At 49.7% G+C, this 21,313-nt stretch overlaps 1 protein-coding gene across 1 annotated transcript in view; it reads left to right on the top strand.

Moving 5' to 3' along the window:
- LOC147725206 (butyrophilin subfamily 2 member A1-like) overlaps window positions 1-20,887 on the top strand; it is a 140,398-nt gene extending 119,511 nt beyond the window's left edge. Inside the window, exon 7 of the mRNA XM_086966548.1 lies at window positions 18,640-20,887. Within this exon, the coding sequence (XP_086822674.1) occupies window positions 18,640-19,151 (512 nt within the window). The 3' untranslated portion in view covers window positions 19,152-20,887. The remainder of the gene's footprint in view (window positions 1-18,639) is intronic.
- The last annotated feature ends 426 nt before the right edge of the window (window positions 20,888-21,313 follow it).

The raw sequence follows: 21,313 nt of genomic DNA on the forward strand, positions 1-21,313 counted from the left end.
TTAGACACATTTTACAAGGCTGCTTCTGTGGGAGGCACAACCAGTGCTGCAGGCCCACCAGCAGCATTTGGATTACACGCCCTGGCACAATAAGTGCACTAGACTAGGGTCTGACAAGTAAACCAAAATAGCCAAACATGGAACCACTCATTCATACATCAATTTACAATGGGGAGCACTTGCACTGTGGCACTGGATAGCAGTGGCACAGTGTCCAAAGCATCTAACACCAGCAAAAATACATGAGGCAACAACAAAAATGGAAGGGAGACCCACGCCAATGGCGCCAGGTCTAACACTCTTGCTTTTGTTCGAATGGACAAACCAGGAAGTTTGTAAAAATCCTCAATGTCAAATGTGCTTAGGCATTTTGTGATGACAAATGTTCCAATTGACTAAATCAGACCCTTTGTGACAGCAAAGTGGCCTTGTGTTATGTACCAAAACCAAACTGTGACATACAGAGGGGGTGGGAGCACCCTGCCCACATCGCAGCACTCTGTTCGCCCAAATTCATCATTGTTAATGCAGTTCATGACAGCACTTACTTCAATGACAGTCTTTAGTTTTTCACTCTTGTTGGTGCAGCCAGTGCTGTGGAGCACTAGAAGCATGTTTTGGATTCATTCTTTCATCAGTAGAGGGCAACAAGTCATTTTAGGGGTGCCGCATTGCTTTTCAAGTCTTCTCAGGCCTCTGCATCACACACTCAGCGCAGGTGAATCACCAAAGTGTGATATGATGACACAGCACTGAATTGCAATTTGGGTTTCCAACAACATAGCGAATCGCTGTTTTGAAAGGGCGCGTTTAGCGCGTCCCACCCAAAAAGCAATTCACAATGCGATAGATGTATTAATGTTTTGCTAATTAAATCCTTTAAAAAACATTCTTATTTTACCGATATTGAAGGCCGTGGTGACCCATTTGCAAATGGTAAGGCTCCAGCAAGGGATACCTTGCCGTTTGTAAATGTTCAAAATACCATTTTTAAGGATGACCCGATTATTGAACAACTCAACTCTAAACGCAAAAAGGAATTTTGAGTGTGCCGCACCTCTCTACTGGCCTTAGGCCCACCCGTCTCAATTATATGATGGATGCAGAGCTGTTAGCTCTTGTGGTGTGCACTACCACCGCCCCTGTTGCTCCCAAGAGGCAATTGTTAGAAATAAAACAATGAAAGTTCCACCCACTGTGGGTTGCAGCACCAGAGATCATTAATACAAATATCAATAAAGAATGTCCATGAATTGTTGTTTCATTTTTTGTCTCTTCTTTATTCAATTTTCATGATGAAGTTCTTTTGGACGAAACGCGTTGGCTGCCTAATGAAAATTGAATAAAGAAGAGACAAAAAATGAAACAAAAATTCATGGACATTCTTTATTGATATTTGTATTAATGATCTCTGGTGGTGCAACCCACAGTGGGTGAAACCATCTTTAAGGATTAGACAGTGGTCAATAGAATCACTTTTTACTCATAAAAATGTTTTATAAACGTTTTGTTATATATTTTCAATGCATGTAATTTGTCTTTTATGAAAATGGACAGCATTAAAAAAATATTGCTTTATTTAAAAGTAACCACACACATACTGGTCTATTGACCTCATCAGGCCACCATCCCTCTGATTGTAACCAATTAGAGGAGGGTGCAATTTGCAACCCATGTCTTGCATATTATTGAGTTTGGGTGGATTCCAATCCCTGATGAATGCTGATTTTGCAAGTTGACCTATTAATACATAAGTCGGTTCGCAAAATCAGAATCAATTCAATACAAGACAGGGCACAATTTGCGACCACTTTTACTGCATCAGTTCCGAGTATGTTTGACCCCAGACCCTTGTGGCAGTGCCTTGTATCTTCTTAGACGCTCATCCACTCAAGACCACTGTGATATAGTGAGACAATGGGAGCGACAGATTGGACCGCTCACCTACCCGCCATCTTGCTTCTCTGCGGCGCCATTCCCCTTTCCAGTGTCATTACCGCAGCTCGTTTTTTTAGGAAACAAACTAGTAATTCCTGGGTGTGGGCATTCAGGGTCTGCCGTCTGTAATGATGCCATGCAGTCTTAGGTAGGATTCTATCTTTCTGTATTATACGTCACTGGTAAGACCATTGAATATGCAATTGCCACGCATTCTCCTGGCTCATGCATATTAATTCGGGAGCAGGCTGCTCATACTAACACCCGTGTTAAGGCTCTGTGCTGTCTCCTGTGGTGTCCACCCTGACTGAGGTGTTCTTCAGCCCATGTCAAGGCTCTGTGCTGTCTCCTGTGGTTTCCACCCTGACTGAGGTGTACTTCAGTCCATGTTAAGGCTCTGTGCTGTCTCCTGTGGTTTCCATCTTGACTGAGGTGTACTTCATCCCATGTTGAGGCTCTGTGCTGTCTCCTGTGGTTTCCATCTTGACTGAGGTGTACTTCAGCCCATCTTAAGGCTCTGTGCTGTCTCCTGTGGTTTCCACTCTGACTGAGGCGTACTTCAGCCCATGTTAAGGCTCTGTACTTCAGCCCATGTTAAGGCTCTGTGCTGTCTCCTGTGGTTTCCACCCTGACTGAGGTGTACTTCAGCCCATGTTAAGGCTCTGTGCTGTCTCCTGTGGTTTCCATATTGGCTGAGGTGTACTTCAGCCCATGTTAAGGCTCTGTGCTGTCTCCTGTGGTTTCCATATTGGCTGAGGTGTACTTCAGCCCATGTTAAGGCTCTGTGCTGTCTCCTGTGGTTTCCATCTTGACTGAGGTGTACTTCAGTCCATGTTAAGGCTCTGTGCTGTCTCCTGTGGTTTCCATCTTGGCTGAGGTGTACTTCAGCCCATGTTAAGGCTCTGTGCGTCTCCTGTGGTTTCCATATTGACTGAGGTGTACTTCAGCCCATGTTAAGGCTCTGTGCCGTCTCCTGTGGTTTCCACTCTAACTGAGGTGTACTTCAGTCCATGTTAAGGCTCTGTGCTGTCTCCTGGGGTTTCCACCCTGACTGAGGTGTACTTCAGTCCATGTTAAGGCTCTGTGCTGTCTCCTGGGGTTTCCATCTTCACTGAGGTGTACTTCAGCCCATGTTAAGGCTCTGTGCTGTCTCCCCTGGTTTCCACCCTGACTGAGGTGTACTTCAGTCCATCTTAAGGCTCTGTGCTGTCTCCTGTGGTTTCCACCCTGACTGAGGTGTACTTCAGTCCATGTTAAGGCTCTGTGCTGTCTCCTGTGGTTTCCACCCTGACTGAGGTGTACTTCAGTCCATCTGAAGGCTCTGTGCTGTCTCCTGTGGTTTCCACCCTGACTGAGGTGTACTTCAGCCCATGTTAAGGCTCTGTGCTGTCTCCTGTGTTTTCCATCTTGACTGTGGTGTACTTCAGCCCATGTTAAGGCTCTGTGCTGTCTCCTGTGGTTTCCACCCTGACTGAGGTGTACTTCAGTGCATGTTAAGGCTCTGTGCTGTCTCCTGTGGTTTCCATCTTGACTGAGGTGTACTTCAGCCCATGTTAAGGCTCTGTGCTGTCTGCTGTGGTTTCCACCCTGACTGAGGCGTACTGCAGCCCATGTTAAGGCTCTGTGCTGTCTCCTGTGGTTTCCATCTTGACTGAGGTGTACTTCAGCCCATCTTATGGTTCTGTGCTGTCTCCTGTGGTTTCCATCTTGACTGTGGTGTACTTCAGCCCATGTTAAGGCTCTGTGCTGTCTCCTGTGGTTTCCATCTTGACTGAGGTGTACTTCAGCCCATTTCAAGGCTCTGTGCTGTCTCCTGTGGTTTCCACCCTGACTGAGGTATACTTCAGCCCATGTTAAGGCTCTGTGCTGTCTCCTGTGGTTTCCATCTTGACTGAGGTGTACTTCAGTCCATGTTAAGGCTCTGTGCTGTCTCCTGTGGTTTCCACTCTGACTGAGGTGTACTTCAGTCCATGTTAAGGCTCTGTGCTGTCTCCTGTGGTTTCCATCTTGACTGAGGTGTACTTCAGTCCATGTTAAGGCTCTGTGCTGTCTCCTGTGGTTTCCACCCTGACTGAGGTGTACTTCAGTCCATGTTAAGGCTCTGTGCTGTCTCCTGTGGTTTCCATCTTGACTGAGGTGTACTTCAGCCCATGTTCAGGCTCTGTGCTGTCTCCTGTGGTTTCCATCTTGACTGAGGTGTACTTCAGCCCATCTTAAGGCTCTGTGCTGTCTCCTGTGGTTTCCACTCTGACTGAGGCGTACTTCAGCCCATGTTAAGGCTCTGTACTTCAGCCCATGTTAAGGCTCTGTACTGTCTCCTGGGGTTTCCACCCTGACTGAGGTGTACTTCAGTCCATGGTAAGGCTCTGTGCTGTCTCCTGTGGTTTCCACCCTGACTGAGGTGTACTTCAGCCCATGTTAAAGCTCTGTGCTGTCTCCTGTGGTTTCCACCCTGACTGAGGTGTACTTCAGCCCATGTTAAGGCTCTGTGCTGTCTCCTGGGGTATCCACCCTGACTGAGGTGTACTTCAGTCCATGTTAAGGCTCAGTGCTGTCTCCTGTGGTTTCCACCCTGACTGAGGTGTACTTCAGCCCATGTTAAGGCTCTGTGCTGTCTCCTGTGGTTTCCATCTTGACTGAGGTGTACTTCAGCCCATGTTAAGGCTCTGTGCTGTCTCCTGTGGTTTCCACCCTGACTGAGGTGTACTTCAGTCCATGTTAAGGCTCTGGGCTGTCTCCTGTGGTTTCCACCCTGACTGAGGTGTACTTCAGCCCATGTTAAGGCTCTGTGCTGTCTCCTGGGGTTTCCACCCTGACCGAGGTGTACTTCAGTCCATGTTAAGGCTCTGTGCTGTCTCCTGTGGTTTCCACCTTGACTGAGGTGTACTTCAGCCCATGTTAAGGCGCTGTGCTGTCTCCTGTGGTTTCCATCTTGACTGAGGTGTACTTCAGCCCATGTTAAGGCTCTGTGCTGTCTCCTGTGGTTTCCACCCTGACTGAGGTGTACTTCAGCCCATGTAAAGGCTCTGTGGTGTCTCCTGTGGTTTCCATCTTGACTGAGGTGTACTTCAGCCCATGTTAAGGCTCTGTGCTGTCTCCTGTGGTTTCCATCTTGACTGAGGTGTACTTCAGTCCATGTTAAGGCTCTGTGCTGCCTCCTGTGGTATCCACCCTGACTGAGGTGTACTTCAGTCCATGTTAAGGCTCTGTGCTGTCTCCTGTGGTGTCCACCCTGACTGAGGTGTACTTTAACCCATCTTAAGGCTCTGTGCTGTCTCCTGTGGTTTCCACCCTGACTGAGGTGTACTTCAGCCCATGTGAAGGCTCTGTGCTGTCTCCTGTGGTTTCCACCCTGACTGAGGTGTACTTCAGTCCATGGTAAGGCTCTGTGCTGTCTCCTGTGGTGTCCACCCTGACTGAGGTGTACTTTAACCCATCTTAAGGCTCTGTGCTGTCTCCTGGGGTTTCCACCCTGACTGAGGTGTACTTCAGTCCATGTTAAGGCTCTGTGCTGTCTCCTGTGGTTTCCACCCTGACTGAGGTGTACTTCAGCCCATGTTAAGGCTCTGTGCTGTCTCCTGTGGTTTCCATCTTGACTGAGGTGTACTTCAGCCCATGTTAAGGCTCTGTGCTGTCTCCTGGGGTTTCCACCCTGACTGAGGTGTACTTCAGTCCATGTTAAGGCTCTGTGCTGTCTCCTGTGGTTTCCATCTTGACTGAGGTGTACTTCAGCCCATGTTGAGGCTCTGTGCTGTCTCCTGTGGTTTCCATCTTGACTGAGGTGTACTTCAGCCCATCTTAAGGCTCTGTGCTGTCTCCTGTGGTTTCCACTCTGACTGAGGCGTACTTCAGCCCATGTTAAGGCTCTGTACTTCAGCCCATGTTAAGGCTCTGTGCTGTCTCCTGTGGTTTCCACCCTGACTGAGGTGTACTTCAGCCCATGTTAAAGCTCTGTGCTGTCTCCTGTGGTTTCCACCCTGACTGAGGTGTACTTCAGCCCATGTTAAGGCTCTGTGCTGTCTCCTGGGGTTTCCACCCTGACCGAGGTGTACTTCAGTCCATGTTAAGGCTCTGTGCTGTCTCCTGTGGTTTCCACCTTGACTGAGGTGTACTTCAGCCCATGTTAAGGCGCTGTGCTGTCTCCTGTGGTTTCCATCTTGACTGAGGTGTACTTCAGCCCATGTTAAGGCTCTGTGCTGTCTCCTGTGGTTTCCACCCTGACTGAGGTGTACTTCAGCCCATGTAAAGGCTCTGTGGTGTCTCCTGTGGTTTCCATCTTGACTGAGGTGTACTTCAGCCCATGTTAAGGCTCTGTGCTGTCTCCTGTGGTTTCCATCTTGACTGAGGTGTACTTCAGTCCATGTTAAGGCTCTGTGCTGCCTCCTGTGGTATCCACCCTGACTGAGGTGTACTTCAGTCCATGTTAAGGCTCTGTGCTGTCTCCTGTGGTGTCCACCCTGACTGAGGTGTACTTTAACCCATCTTAAGGCTCTGTGCTGTCTCCTGTGGTTTCCACCCTGACTGAGGTGTACTTCAGCCCATGTGAAGGCTCTGTGCTGTCTCCTGTGGTTTCCACCCTGACTGAGGTGTACTTCAGTCCATGGTAAGGCTCTGTGCTGTCTCCTGTGGTGTCCACCCTGACTGAGGTGTACTTTAACCCATCTTAAGGCTCTGTGCTGTCTCCTGGGGTTTCCACCCTGACTGAGGTGTACTTCAGTCCATGTTAAGGCTCTGTGCTGTCTCCTGTGGTTTCCACCCTGACTGAGGTGTACTTCAGCCCATGTTAAGGCTCTGTGCTGTCTCCTGTGGTTTCCATCTTGACTGAGGTGTACTTCAGCCCATGTTAAGGCTCTGTGCTGTCTCCTGGGGTTTCCACCCTGACTGAGGTGTACTTCAGTCCATGTTAAGGCTCTGTGCTGTCTCCTGTGGTTTCCATCTTGACTGAGGTGTACTTCAGCCCATGTTGAGGCTCTGTGCTGTCTCCTGTGGTTTCCATCTTGACTGAGGTGTACTTCAGCCCATCTTAAGGCTCTGTGCTGTCTCCTGTGGTTTCCACTCTGACTGAGGCGTACTTCAGCCCATGTTAAGGCTCTGTACTTCAGCCCATGTTAAGGCTCTGTGCTGTCTCCTGTGGTTTCCACCCTGACTGAGGTGTACTTCAGCCCATGTTAAAGCTCTGTGCTGTCTCCTGTGGTTTCCATCTTGGCTGAGGTGTACTTCAGCCCATGTTAAGGCTCTGTGCCGTCTCCTGTGGTTTCCACTCTGACTGAGGTGTACTTCAGTCCATGTTAAGGCTCTGTGCTGTCTCCTGGGGTTTCCACCCTGACTGAGGTGTACTTCAGTCCATGTTAAGGCTCTGTGCTGTCTCCTGGGGTTTCCATCTTCACTGAGGTGTACTTCAGCCCATGTTAAGGCTCTGTGCTGTCTCCCCTGGTTTCCACCCTGACTGAGGTGTACTTCAGTCCATCTTAAGGCTCTATGCTGTCTCCTGTGGTTTCCACCCTGACTGAGGTGTACTTCAGTCCATGTTAAGGCTCTGTGCTGTCTCCTGTGGTTTCCACCCTGACTGAGGTGTACTTCAGTCCATCTTAAGGCTCTGTGCTGTCTCCTGTGGTTTCCATCTTGACTGAGATGAACTTCAGCCCATGTTAAGGCTCTGTGCTGTCTCCTGTGGTTTCCATCTTGACTGAGGTGTACTTCAGCCCATGTTAAGGCTCTGTGCTGTCTCCTGTGGTTTCCATCTTGGCTGAGGTGTCCTTCAGCCCATCTTATGGCTCTGTGCTGTCTTCCCTGGTTTCCACCCTGACTGAGGTGTACTTCAGCCCATGTTAAGGCTCTGTGCTGTCTCATGTGGTTTCCACCCTGACTGAGGTGTACTTCAGTCCATGTTAAGGCTCTGTGCTGTCTCCTGTGGTTTCCACCCTGACTGAGGTGTACTTCAGTCCATGTTAAGGCTCTGTGCTGTCTCCTGTGGTTTCCATCTTGACTGAGGTGTACTTCAGCCCATGTTAAGGCTCTGTGCTGTCTCCTGTGGTTTCCATCTTGACTGAGGTGTACTTCAGTCCATGTTAAGGCTCTGTGCTGTCTCCTGTGGTTTCCACCCTGACTGAGGTGTACTTCAGTCCATGTTAAGGCTCTGTGCTGTCTCCTGTGGTTTCCATCTTGACTGAGGTGTACTTCAGCCCATGTTAAGGCTCTGTGCTGTCTCCTGTGGTTTCCACCCTGACTGAGGCGTACTGCAGCCCATGTTAAGGCTCTGTGCTGTCTCCTGTGGTTTCCATCTTGACTGAGGTGTACTTCAGCCCATCTTATGGTTCTGTGCTGTCTCCTGTGGTTTCCATCTTGACTGTGGTGTACTTCAGCCCATGTTAAGGCTCTGTGCTGTCTCCTGTGGTTTCCATCTTGACTGAGGTGTACTTCAGCCCATGTTAAGGCTCTGTGCTGTCTCCTGTGGTTTCCACCCTGACTGAGGTATACTTCAGCCCATGTTAAGGCTCTGTGCTGTCTCCTGTGGTTTCCATCTTGACTGAGGTGTACTTCAGTCCATGTTACGGCTCTGTGCTGTCTCCTGTGGTTTCCACTCTGACTGAGGTGTACTTCAGTCCATGTTAAGGCTCTGTGCTGTCTCCTGTGGTTTCCATCTTGACTGAGGTGTACTTCAGTCCATGTTAAGGCTCTGTGCTGTCTCCTGTGGTTTCCACCCTGACTGAGGTGTACTTCAGTCCATGTTAAGGCTCTGTGCTGTCTCCTGTGGTTTCCATCTTGACTGAGGTGTACTTCAGCCCATGTTGAGGCTCTGTGCTGTCTCCTGTGGTTTCCATCTTGACTGAGGTGTACTTCAGCCCATCTTAAGGCTCTGTGCTGTCTCCTGTGGTTTCCACTCTGACTGAGGCGTACTTCAGCCCATGTTAAGGCTCTGTACTTCAGCCCATGTTAAGGCTCTGTGCTGTCTCCTGTGGTTTCCACCCTGACTGAGGTGTACTTCAGCCCATGTTAAAGCTCTGTGCTGTCTCCTGTGGTTTCCACCCTGACTGAGGTGTACTTCAGCCCATGTTAAGGCTCTGTGCTGTCTCCTGGGGTTTCCACCCTGACTGAGGTGTACTTCAGTCCATGGTAAGGCTCTGTGCTGTCTCCTGTGGTTTCCACCCTGACTGAGGTGTACTTCAGCCCATGTTAAAGCTCTGTGCTGTCTCCTGTGGTTTCCACCCTGACTGAGGTGTACTTCAGCCCATGTTAAGGCTCTGTGCTGTCTCCTGGGGTTTCCACCCTGACTGAGGTGTACTTCAGTCCATGTTAAGGCTCTGTGCTGTCTCCTGTGGTTTCTACCCTGACTGAGGTGTACTTCAGCCCATGTTAAGGCTCTGTGCTGTCTCCTGTGGTTTCCATCTTGACTGAGGTGTACTTCAGCCCATGTTAAGGCTCTGTGCTGTCTCCTGTGGTTTCCACCCTGACTGAGGTGTACTTCAGTCCATGTTAAGGCTCTGGGCTGTCTCCTGTGGTTTCCACCCTGACTGAGGTGTACTTCAGCCCATGTTAAGGCTCTGTGCTGTCTCCTGGGGTTTCCACCCTGACTGAGGTGTACTTCAGTCCATGTTAAGGCTCTGTGCTGTCTCCTTTGGTTTCCACCCTGACTGAGGTGTACTTCAGCCCATGTTAAGGCGCTGTGCTGTCTCCTGTGGTTTCCATCTTGACTGAGGTGTACTTCAGCCCATGTTAAGGCTCTGTGCTGTCTCCTGTGGTTTCCACCCTGACTGAGGTATACTTCAGCCCATGTTAAAGCTCTGTGGTGTCTCCTGTGGTTTCCATCTTGACTCAGGTGTACTTCAGCCCATGTTAAGGCTCTGTGCTGTCTCCTGTGGTTTCCATCTTGACTGAGGTGTACTTCAGTCCATGTTAAGGCTCTGTGCTGTCTCCTGTGGTGTCCACCCTGACTGAGGTGTACTTTAACCCATCTTAAGGCTCTGTGCTGTCTCCTGTGGTTTCCACCCTGACTGAGGTGTACTTCAGCCCATGTGAAGGCTCTGTGCTGTCTCCTGTGGTTTCCACCCTGACTGAGGTGTACTTCAGTCCATGGTAAGGCTCTGTGCTGTCTCCTGTGGTTTCCACCCTGACTGAGGTGTACTTCAGCCCATCTTAAGGCTCTGTGCTGTCTCCTGTGGTTTCCATCTTGACTGAGGTGTACTTCAGCCCATGTTAAGGCTCTGTGCTGTCTCCTGTGGTTTCCACCCTGACTGAGGTGTACTTCAGTCCATGTTAAGGCTCTGGGCTGTCTCCTGTGGTTTCCACCCTGACTGAGGTGTACTTCAGCCCATGTTAAGGCGCTGTGCTGTCTCCTGGGGTTTCCACCCTGACTGAGGTGTACTTCAGTCCATGTTAAGGCTCTGTGCTGTCTCCTGTGGTTTCCACCCTGACTGAGGTGTACTTCAGCCCATGTTAAGGCGCTGTGCTGTCTCCTGTGGTTTCCATCTTGACTGAGGTGTACTTCAGCCCATGTTAAGGCTCTGTGCTGTCTCCTGTGGTTTCCACCCTGACTGAGGTGTACTTCAGCCCATGTTAAAGCTCTGTGGTGTCTCCTGTGGTTTCCATCTTGACTGAGGTGTACTTCAGCCCATGTTAAGGCTCTGTGCTGTCTCCTGTGGTTTCCATCTTGACTGAGGTGTACTTCAGTCCATGTTAAGGCTCTGTGCTTCCTCCTGTGGTATCCACCCTGACTGAGGTGTTCTTCAGTCCATGTTAAGGCTCTGTGCTGTCTCGTGTGGTTTCCATCATGACTGAGGTGTACTTCAGCCCATGTTAAGGCTCTGTGCTGTCTCCTGTGGTTTCCACCCTGACTGAGGTGTACTTCAGCCCATGTTAAGGCTCTGTGCTGTCTCCTGTGGTTTCCATCTTGACTGAGGTGTATTTCAGCCCATGTTAAGGCTCTGTGCTGTCTCCTGTGGTTTCCACCCTGACTGAGGTGTACTTCAGCCCATGTTAAGGCTCTGTGCTGTCTCCTGTGGTTTCCATCTTGACTGAGATGAACTTCAGCCCATGTTAAGGCTCTGTGCTGTCTCCTGTGGGTTCCACCTTGACTGAGGTGTACTTCAGCCCATGTTAAGGCTCTGTGCTGTCTCCTGTGGTTTCCATCTTGGCTGAGGTGTCCTTCAGCCCATCTTATGGCTCTGTGCTGTCTTCCCTGGTTTCCACCCTGACTGAGGTGTACTTCAGCCCATGTTAAGGCTCTGTGCTGTCTCCTGTGGTTTCCACCCTGACTGAGGTGTACTTCAGTCCATGTTAAGGCTCTGTGCTGTCTCCTGTGGTTTCCATCTTGACTGAGGTGTACTTCAGGCCATGTTAAGGCTCTGTGCTGTCTCCTGTGGTTTCCATCTTGACTGAGGTGTACTTCAGTCCATGTTAAGGCTCTGTGCTGTCTCCTGTGGTTTCCACCCTGACTGAGGTGTACTTCAGTCCATGTTAAGGCTCTGTGCTGTCTCCTGTGGTTTCCATCTTGACTGAGGTGTACTTCAGCCCATGTTAAGGCTCTGTGCTGTCTCCTGTGGATTCCATCTTGACTGAGGTGTACTTCAGCCCATGTTAAGGCTCTGTGCTGTCTCCTGTGGTTTCCACCCTGACTGAGGTGTACTTCAGCCCATGTTAAGGCTCTGTGCTGTCTCCTGTGGTTTCCATCTTGACTGAGGTGTACTTCAGCCCATGTTAAGGCTCTGTGCTGTCTCCTGTGGTTTCCATATTGGCTGAGGTGTACTTCAGCCCATGTTAAGGCTCTGTGCTGTCTCCTGTGGTTTCCATCTTGACTGAGGTGTACTTCAGCCCATGTTAAGGCTATGTGCTGTCTCCTGTGGTTTCCATCTTGACTGAGGTGTACTTCAGTCCATGTTAAGGCTCTGTGCTGTCTCCTGTGGTTTCCATCTTGGCTGAGGTGTACTTCAGCCCATGTTAAGGCTCTGTGCGTCTCCTGTGGTTTCCATCTTGACTGAGGTGTACTTCAGCCCATGTTAAGGCTCTGTGCCGTCTCCTGTGGTTTCCACTCTAACTGAGGTGTACTTCAGTCCATGTTAAGGCTCTGTGCTGTCTCCTGGGGTTTCCACCCTGACTGAGGTGTACTTCAGTCCATGTTAAGGCTCTGTGCTGTCTCCTGGGGTTTCCATCTTCACTGAGGTGTACTTCAGCCCATGTTAAGGCTCTGTGCTGTCTCCCCTGGTTTCCACCCTGACTGAGGTGTACTTCAGTCCATCTTAAGGCTCTGTGCTGTCTCCTGTGGTTTCCACCCTGACTGAGGTGTACTTCAGTCCATGTTAAGGCTCTGTGCTGTCTCCTGTGGTTTCCACCCTGACTGAGGTGTACTTCAGTCCATCTGAAGGCTCTGTGCTGTCTCCTGTGGTTTCCACCCTGACTGAGGTGTACTTCAGCCCATGTTAAGGCTCTGTGCTGTCTCCTGTGGTTTCCATCTTGACTGTGGTGTACTTCAGCCCATGTTAAGGCTCTGTGCTGTCTCCTGTGGTTTCCACCCTGACTGAGGTGTACTTCAGTGCATGTTAAGGCTCTGTGCTGTCTCCTGTGGTTTCCATCTTGACTGAGGTGTACTTCAGCCCATGTTAAGGCTCTGTGCTGTCTGCTGTGGTTTCCACCCTGACTGAGGCGTACTGCAGCCCATGTTAAGGCTCTGTGCTGTCTCCTGTGGTTTCCATCTTGACTGAGGTGTACTTCAGCCCATCTTATGGTTCTGTGCTGTCTCCTGTGGTTTCCATCTTGACTGTGGTGTACTTCAGCCCATGTTAAGGCTCTGTGCTGTCTCCTGTGGTTTCCATCTTGACTGAGGTGTACTTCAGCCCATTTCAAGGCTCTGTGCTGTCTCCTGTGGTTTCCACCCTGACTGAGGTATACTTCAGCCCATGTTAAGGCTCTGTGCTGTCTCCTGTGGTTTCCATCTTGACTGAGGTGTACTTCAGTCCATGTTAAGGCTCTGTGCTGTCTCCTGTGGTTTCCACTCTGACTGAGGTGTACTTCAGTCCATGTTAAGGCTCTGTGCTGTCTCCTGTGGTTTCCATCTTGACTGAGGTGTACTTCAGTCCATGTTAAGGCTCTGTGCTGTCTCCTGTGGTTTCCACCCTGACTGAGGTGTACTTCAGTCCATGTTAAGGCTCTGTGCTGTCTCCTGTGGTTTCCATCTTGACTGAGGTGTACTTCAGCCCATGTTCAGGCTCTGTGCTGTCTCCTGTGGTTTCCATCTTGACTGAGGTGTACTTCAGCCCATCTTAAGGCTCTGTGCTGTCTCCTGTGGTTTCCACTCTGACTGAGGCGTACTTCAGCCCATGTTAAGGCTCTGTACTTCAGCCCATGTTAAGGCTCTGTACTGTCTCCTGGGGTTTCCACCCTGACTGAGGTGTACTTCAGTCCATGGTAAGGCTCTGTGCTGTCTCCTGTGGTTTCCACCCTGACTGAGGTGTACTTCAGCCCATGTTAAAGCTCTGTGCTGTCTCCTGTGGTTTCCACCCTGACTGAGGTGTACTTCAGCCCATGTTAAGGCTCTGTGCTGTCTCCTGGGGTTTCCACCCTGACTGAGGTGTACTTCAGTCCATGTTAAGGCTCTGTGCTGTCTCCTGTGGTTTCCACCATGACTGAGGTGTACTTCAGCCCATGTTAAGGCTCTGTGCTGTCTCCTGTGGTTTCCATCTTGACTGAGGTGTACTTCAGCCCATGTTAAGGCTCTGTGCTGTCTCCTGTGGTTTCCACCCTGACTGAGGTGTACTTCAGTCCATGTTAAGGCTCTGGGCTGTCTCCTGTGGTTTCCACCCTGACTGAGGTGTACTTCAGCCCATGTTAAGGCTCTGTGCTGTCTCCTGGGGTTTCCACCCTGACCGAGGTGTACTTCAGTCCATGTTAAGGCTCTGTGCTGTCTCCTGTGGTTTCCACCTTGACTGAGGTGTACTTCAGCCCATGTTAAGGCGCTGTGCTGTCTCCTGTGGTTTCCATCTTGACTGAGGTGTACTTCAGCCCATGTTAAGGCTCTGTGCTGTCTCCTGTGGTTTCCACCCTGACTGAGGTGTACTTCAGCCCATGTAAAGGCTCTGTGGTGTCTCCTGTGGTTTCCATCTTGACTGAGGTGTACTTCAGCCCATGTTAAGGCTCTGTGCTGTCTCCTGTGGTTTCCATCTTGACTGAGGTGTACTTCAGTCCATGTTAAGGCTCTGTGCTGCCTCCTGTGGTATCCACCCTGACTGAGGTGTACTTCAGTCCATGTTAAGGCTCTGTGCTGTCTCCTGTGGTGTCCACCCTGACTGAGGTGTACTTTAACCCATCTTAAGGCTCTGTGCTGTCTCCTGTGGTTTCCACCCTGACTGAGGTGTACTTCAGCCCATGTGAAGGCTCTGTGCTGTCTCCTGTGGTTTCCACCCTGACTGAGGTGTACTTCAGTCCATGGTAAGGCTCTGTGCTGTCTCCTGTGGTGTCCACCCTGACTGAGGTGTACTTTAACCCATCTTAAGGCTCTGTGCTGTCTCCTGGGGTTTCCACCCTGACTGAGGTGTACTTCAGTCCATGTTAAGGCTCTGTGCTGTCTCCTGTGGTTTCCACCCTGACTGAGGTGTACTTCAGCCCATGTTAAGGCTCTGTGCTGTCTCCTGTGGTTTCCATCTTGACTGAGGTGTACTTCAGCCCATGTTAAGGCTCTGTGCTGTCTCCTGGGGTTTCCACCCTGACTGAGGTGTACTTCAGTCCATGTTAAGGCTCTGTGGTGTCTCCTGTGGTTTCCACCCTGACTGAGGTGTACTTCAGCCCATGTTAAGGCTCTGTGCTGTCTCCTGTGGTTTCCATCTTGACTGAGGTGTACTTCAGTCCATGTTAAGGCTCTGTGCTGTCTCCTGTTGTTTCCACCCTGACTGGGGTGTACTTCAGTCCATGTTAAGGCTCTGTGCTGTCTCCTGTGGTGTCCACCCTGACTGAGGTGTACTTTAACCCATCTTAAGGCTCTGTGCTGTCTCCTGTGGTTTCCACCCTGACTGAGGTGTACTTCAGCCCATGTGAAGGCTCTGTGCTGTCTCCTGTGGTTTCCACCCTGACTGAGGTGTACTTCAGTCCATGGTAAGGCTCTGTGCTGTCTCCTGTGGTGTCCACCCTGACTGAGGTGTACTTTAACCCATCTTAAGGCTCTGTGCTGTCTCCTGGGGTTTCCACCCTGACTGAGGTGTACTTCAGTCCATGTTAAGGCTCTGTGCTGTCTCCTGTGGTTTCCACCCTGACTGAGGTGTACTTCAGCCCATGTTAAGGCTCTGTGCTGTCTCCTGTGGTTTCCATCTTGACTGAGGTGTACTTCAGCCCATGTTAAGGCTCTGTGCTGTCTCCTGGGGTTTCCACCCTGACTGAGGTGTACTTCAGTCCATGTTAAGGCTCTGTGCTGTCTCCTGTGGTTTCCACCCTGACTGAGGTGTACTTCAGCCCATGTTAAGGCTCTGTGCTGTCTCCTGTGGTTTCCACCCTGACTGAGGTGTACTTCAGTCCATGTTAAGGCTCTGTGCTGTCTCCTGTGGTTTCCACCCTGACTGAGGTGTACTTCAGCCCATGTTAAGGCTCTGTGCTGTCTCTTGTGGTTTCCACCCTGACTGAGGTGTACTTCAGCCCATGTTAAGGCTCTGTGCTGTCTCCTGTGGTTTCCACTGTGACTGAGGTGTACTTCAGCCCATGTTAAGGCTCTGTGCTGTCTCCTGTGGTTTCCATATTGGCTGAGGTGTACCTCAGCCCATGTTAAGGCTCTATGCTGTCTCCTGTGGTTTCCACCCTGACTGAGGTGTACTTCAGCCCATGTTAAGGCTCTGTGCTGTCTCCTGGGGTTTCCATCTTGACTGAGGTGTACTTCAGTCCATGTTATGGCTCTGTGCTGTCTCCTGAGGTTTCCACCCTGACTGAGGTGTACTTCAGCCCATGTTAAGGCTCTGTGCTGTCTCCTGTGGTTTCCACCCTGACTGAGGTGTACTTCAGTCCATGTTAAGGCTCTGTGCTGTCTCCTGTGGTTTCCACCCTGACTGAGGTGTACTTCAGCCCATGTTAAGGCTCTGTGCTGTCTCCTGTGGTTTCCACCCTGACTGAGGTGTACTTCAGCCCATGTTAAGGCTCTGTGCTGTCTCCTGTGGTTTCCACCGTGACTGAGGTGTACTTCAGCCCATGTTAAGGCTCTGTGCTGTCTCCTGTGGTTTCCATATTGGCTGAGGTGTACCTCAGCCCATTTTAAGGCTCTATGCTGTCTCCTGTGGTTTCCACCCTGACTGAGGTGTACTTCAGCCCATGTTAAGGCTCTGTGCTGTCTCCTGGGGTTTCCATCTTGACTGAGGTGTACTTCAGTCCATGTTATGGCTCTGTGCTGTCTCCTGAGGTTTCCACCCTGACTGAGGTGTACTTCAGCCCATGTGAAGGCTCTGTGCTGTCTCCTGTGGTTTCCACCCTGACTGAGGTGTACTTCAGCCCATGTGAAGGCTCTGTGCTGTCTCCTGTGGTTTCCACCCTGACTGAGGTGTACTTCAGTCCATGGTAAGGCTCTGTGCTGTCTCCTGTGGTGTCCACCCTGACTGAGGTGTACTTTAACCCATCTTAAGGCTCTGTGCTGTCTCCTGGGGTTTCCACCCTGACTGAGGTGTACTTCAGTCCATGTTAAGGCTCTGTGCTGTCTCCTGTGGTTTCCACCCTGACTGAGGTGTACTTCAGCCCATGTTAAGGCTCTGTGCTGTCTCCTGTGGTTTCCATCTTGACTGAGGTGTACTTCAGCCCATGTTAAGGCTCTGTGCTGTCTCCTGGGGTTTCCACCCTGACTGAGGTGTACTTCAGTCCATGTTAAGGCTCTGTGGTGTCTCCTGTGGTTTCCACCCTGACTGAGGTGTACTTCAGCCCATGTTAAGGCTCTGTGCTGTCTCCTGTGGTTTCCATCTTGACTGAGGTGTACTTCAGTCCATGTTAAGGCTCTGTGCTGTCTCCTGTTGTTTCCACCCTGACTGGGGTGTACTTCAGTCCATGTTAAGGCTCTGTGCTGTCTCCTGTGGTGTCCACCCTGACTGAGGTGTACTTTAACCCATCTTAAGGCTCTGTGCTGTCTCCTGTGGTTTCCACCCTGACTGAGGTGTACTTCAGCCCATGTGAAGGCTCTGTGCTGTCTCCTGTGGTTTCCACCCTGACTGAGGTGTACTTCAGTCCATGGTAAGGCTCTGTGCTGTCTCCTGTGGTGTCCACCCTGACTGAGGTGTACTTTAACCCATCTTAAGGCTCTGTGCTGTCTCCTGGGGTTTCCACCCTGACTGAGGTGTACTTCAGTCCATGTTAAGGCTCTGTGCTGTCTCCTGTGGTTTCCACCCTGACTGAGGTGTACTTCAGCCCATGTTAAGGCTCTGTGCTGTCTCCTGTGGTTTCCATCTTGACTGAGGTGTACTTCAGCCCATGTTAAGGCTCTGTGCTGTCTCCTGGGGTTTCCACCCTGACTGAGGTGTACTTCAGTCCATGTTAAGGCTCTGTGCTGTCTCCTGTGGTTTCCACCCTGACTGAGGTGTACTTCAGCCCATGTTAAGGCTCTGTGCTGTCTCCTGTGGTTTCCACCCTGACTGAGGTGTACTTCAGTCCATGTTAAGGCTCTGTGCTGTCTCCTGTGGTTTCCACCCTGACTGAGGTGTACTTCAGCCCATGTTAAGGCTCTGTGCTGTCTCTTGTGGTTTCCACCCTGACTGAGGTGTACTTCAGCCCATGTTAAGGCTCTGTGCTGTCTCCTGTGGTTTCCACTGTGACTGAGGTGTACTTCAGCCCATGTTAAGGCTCTGTGCTGTCTCCTGTGGTTTCCATATTGGCTGAGGTGTACCTCAGCCCATGTTAAGGCTCTATGCTGTCTCCTGTGGTTTCCACCCTGACTGAGGTGTACTTCAGCCCATGTTAAGGCTCTGTGCTGTCTCCTGGGGTTTCCATCTTGACTGAGGTGTACTTCAGTCCATGTTATGGCTCTGTGCTGTCTCCTGAGGTTTCCACCCTGACTGAGGTGTACTTCAGCCCATGTTAAGGCTCTGTGCTGTCTCCTGTGGTTTCCACCCTGACTGAGGTGTACTTCAGTCCATGTTAAGGCTCTGTGCTGTCTCCTGTGGTTTCCACCCTGACTGAGGTGTACTTCAGCCCATGTTAAGGCTCTGTGCTGTCTCCTGTGGTTTCCACCCTGACTGAGGTGTACTTCAGCCCATGTTAAGGCTCTGTGCTGTCTCCTGTGGTTTCCACCGTGACTGAGGTGTACTTCAGCCCATGTTAAGGCTCTGTGCTGTCTCCTGTGGTTTCCATATTGGCTGAGGTGTACCTCAGCCCATTTTAAGGCTCTATGCTGTCTCCTGTGGTTTCCACCCTGACTGAGGTGTACTTCAGCCCATGTTAAGGCTCTGTGCTGTCTCCTGGGGTTTCCATCTTGACTGAGGTGTACTTCAGTCCATGTTATGGCTCTGTGCTGTCTCCTGAGGTTTCCACCCTGACTGAGGTGTACTTCAGCCCATGTTAAGGCTCTGTGCTGTCTCCTGTTGTTTCCATCTTGTCTGTGGTCAAGATGTGTCTTTCTTCCGCTCTCTTCTGTGTAGACCTGGTGTATGATGAAGTAGGCGTCTCCTTTCCTCTCCCTGTCTCTTCCTCCTGTAGCTTTAAATGCAATTCTTTTTGTCTGTAGTCTTTGACTGAAACCATCTTTAACTCTTTCATTTCCAGTGAAAGTTCTGATGGACCCAAACACAGCTCACCCTGAACTTCACATTTCAAAGGACTCCAAGACAGTGACGCGTGGAAACAGACAGACAGACTTACCAGACAGTCCTGAGCGTTTCGATACTCGCCTCTATGTGCTGGGTTCAGAGGGATACTGCTCAGGGAAGCATTACTGGGAGATTGAGGTGGACAACAGCACTGGGTGGACCGTAGGGGTCGTCCAAAGTACTCTCGAAAGGAAGGGAAAAATTGAGCTGTCGCCCAGCGAGGGGATGTGGCTGCTGCAGCTGAATGGTGGAATATACACTGCGCTCACCTCCCCCCCAACGCCGCTGGCCATCAAGAAAAAGCCCAAGAAGGTTGGTGTTTACCTGGACCACAAAAGCGGCAATGTGTCGTTCTTCAATGCCGAAACCTTCAACAGCATTTATACATTCCGGCATTCATTCTCCACACAAACATTGTACCCCTTCTTCTCTTTATGGAGCTTAGATGATACAATTAGAGTGTGCTAAGAGTCGGAAGTGTGTCATCACGGAAAGAAAAAGAGCAGTCATCCTTTGTGTCGACCTCGGTTGTCTCAGAACATCAGCACAGCGGATACCTACAGAGGTGTCCTGGCGCGGTCACTGTACGCCACAAAAAAGAAGTAAATTCCAACCTAGAGGGTTAAAGCCAGGGTATCAGCGCTTTCTTAAATGTCAGGAGGTTCCCAAGGGAAGGGGTAGAGGAGGGCGGTTTGTTCCAGAGTTGAGTGTCCTGCACTGAAAGGTTTGGCTCCTGCACATGTCTTTTGAATGTTGGAGCTACTGTGATCCTGTGTCTTCCAATGCAGAAACCCCTTTCATTTCTGTATGAAAACATGTTATTGATACAACAAGGTTTGGACTCTGATTCCCTCAAATCCACATTTATAGCATGTTCTTCTGTTCTGTTAACGTGTCATGGACGTATGAGAATCATGTTTATGCAAACACACTTTCAGTGCTTGTTTGGATTGGACGTTATTCCATGGGTGTCATAAACACTATAACTGTTTCCCTTCATAATTTTATCATTTTATTTCCTTTCATCATTTGCTTTTATGTTATGTTAAATATCGCCATGTTACGACCACACTCCCCTATCAGCAAACATCTCCATTATCATCTCTGGATTTCAGGTGATGTTTCTGTTTCTCGCTGTCTATCGCTGGAATTAAATCGCCTGTTCGCAAAGGATGATAATATGCTGCTAACTAGGCGATGTAATTCAGCGTTAGATGCCGATAAACAGAATCACGCTAAGTGCCCTTAGCGTTGTTTACCACTCTTCCTCAATGATATGCCCCTAGATTCTTAAACCAAACATGAGATTCGGAGGACGCAAATGCTCACGGACTATTGACATAATGGACGTATTTTGCATCCCGACTCATATAGTCCAGTTAGGTCTCGTGCCTTGAAATGCCCCTTCGATTCTGAAAGCATAAGATGCAATCAGTGGTCAGAGCCCTACGTCCATCCTGGGCATTGACCATTGATTGAGAGAGAGAGAGACTTCATGCCGGAACGGGTCCAGGCAGCACCATATTCAACCCTGAGGGTACGGTGAGACTCCCCCAAGGCTCAGGCTGTACCGAAAGATGCCAGGTCGATGTTCATCCCTGAACAAACACAATGTCTTTGCCCTCAAAATAGATGTGAACCACCTCAGACAGACACTGAACCCCACGTTGCTACTTCGCCCATCTGACCTGCAGACTGCGGGCGGTCTGACCGGGAGGAAGGCTTATCTTGAAGACATGACTTTTTGCCGTCTTTCAACATTATGATGCAGCATAGTTTTATGTGCATTTTCCTACTATCCTAAGACACACCCAGAAGGTGGTGGAGTAATAGAAGTGGTCGTATTCATGACAACACTTGTTTTGAATTCCACAAAGACATTGTGGTTCTGTGGGATATTATAATTTTATTTCCTGAAGAAGGTTTTTTGGCTTTGGAAGCATATGTGCCATAAACCGAAACGCGTTGATGCTCTATTCTGGTGGAGGGGAGCTAGGCTACAAGAGATAAGAAACTCCCACAAAATTGTGGAATTTACAAACCTGGAGTAACTTAATCACATGCTATTGTAATACTGGTGGCTTTCTCTGCTTTTTAATTGGAATCATTTTCCCTATGCACTGTCCCACATTTTATTATGAATTTTTATTCTGACAATGTACTGTTTTTGAATTTGTTTTCTATTTGAATAAAATGTACAAGGTCTTTTGTATGTCTGATTCATGTTAATCATTTATTGCTCCTTATTGTATGTATATGTGTATGTTTGATATAAAACTGTGGTTTACTCTCATATTCACCCAAAGGGGAATATTTTGTTGACAGACATCCCTGAACAAACACAATGTCTTTGCCCTCAAAATAAATGTGAACCTATTCCAGACAAAACTCAAAGGGGCATATGTACAAGCCCCTATTGCCACCACTATATTAACAACAACAAGGGACCCCAATTCAGTCAGCAGGGGACCTCGGGGAACATACTTTTTAGAACAACAGCGGTCCCATGCATTCAAGAATATATGAGGCAATGAATATAGACAGAATCAAATCTATTTTTAGAGCGACATGTCCAGCCGGCCAGAGGTCTTTAAGTTTACTCAATGAACAAATAATCCATACAGAGAGAA

This window comes from Lissotriton vulgaris, chromosome 4_1, assembly GCF_964263255.1.
Source record: "Lissotriton vulgaris chromosome 4_1, aLisVul1.2, whole genome shotgun sequence".
Lineage (NCBI taxonomy): Eukaryota > Metazoa > Chordata > Amphibia > Caudata > Salamandridae > Lissotriton > Lissotriton vulgaris.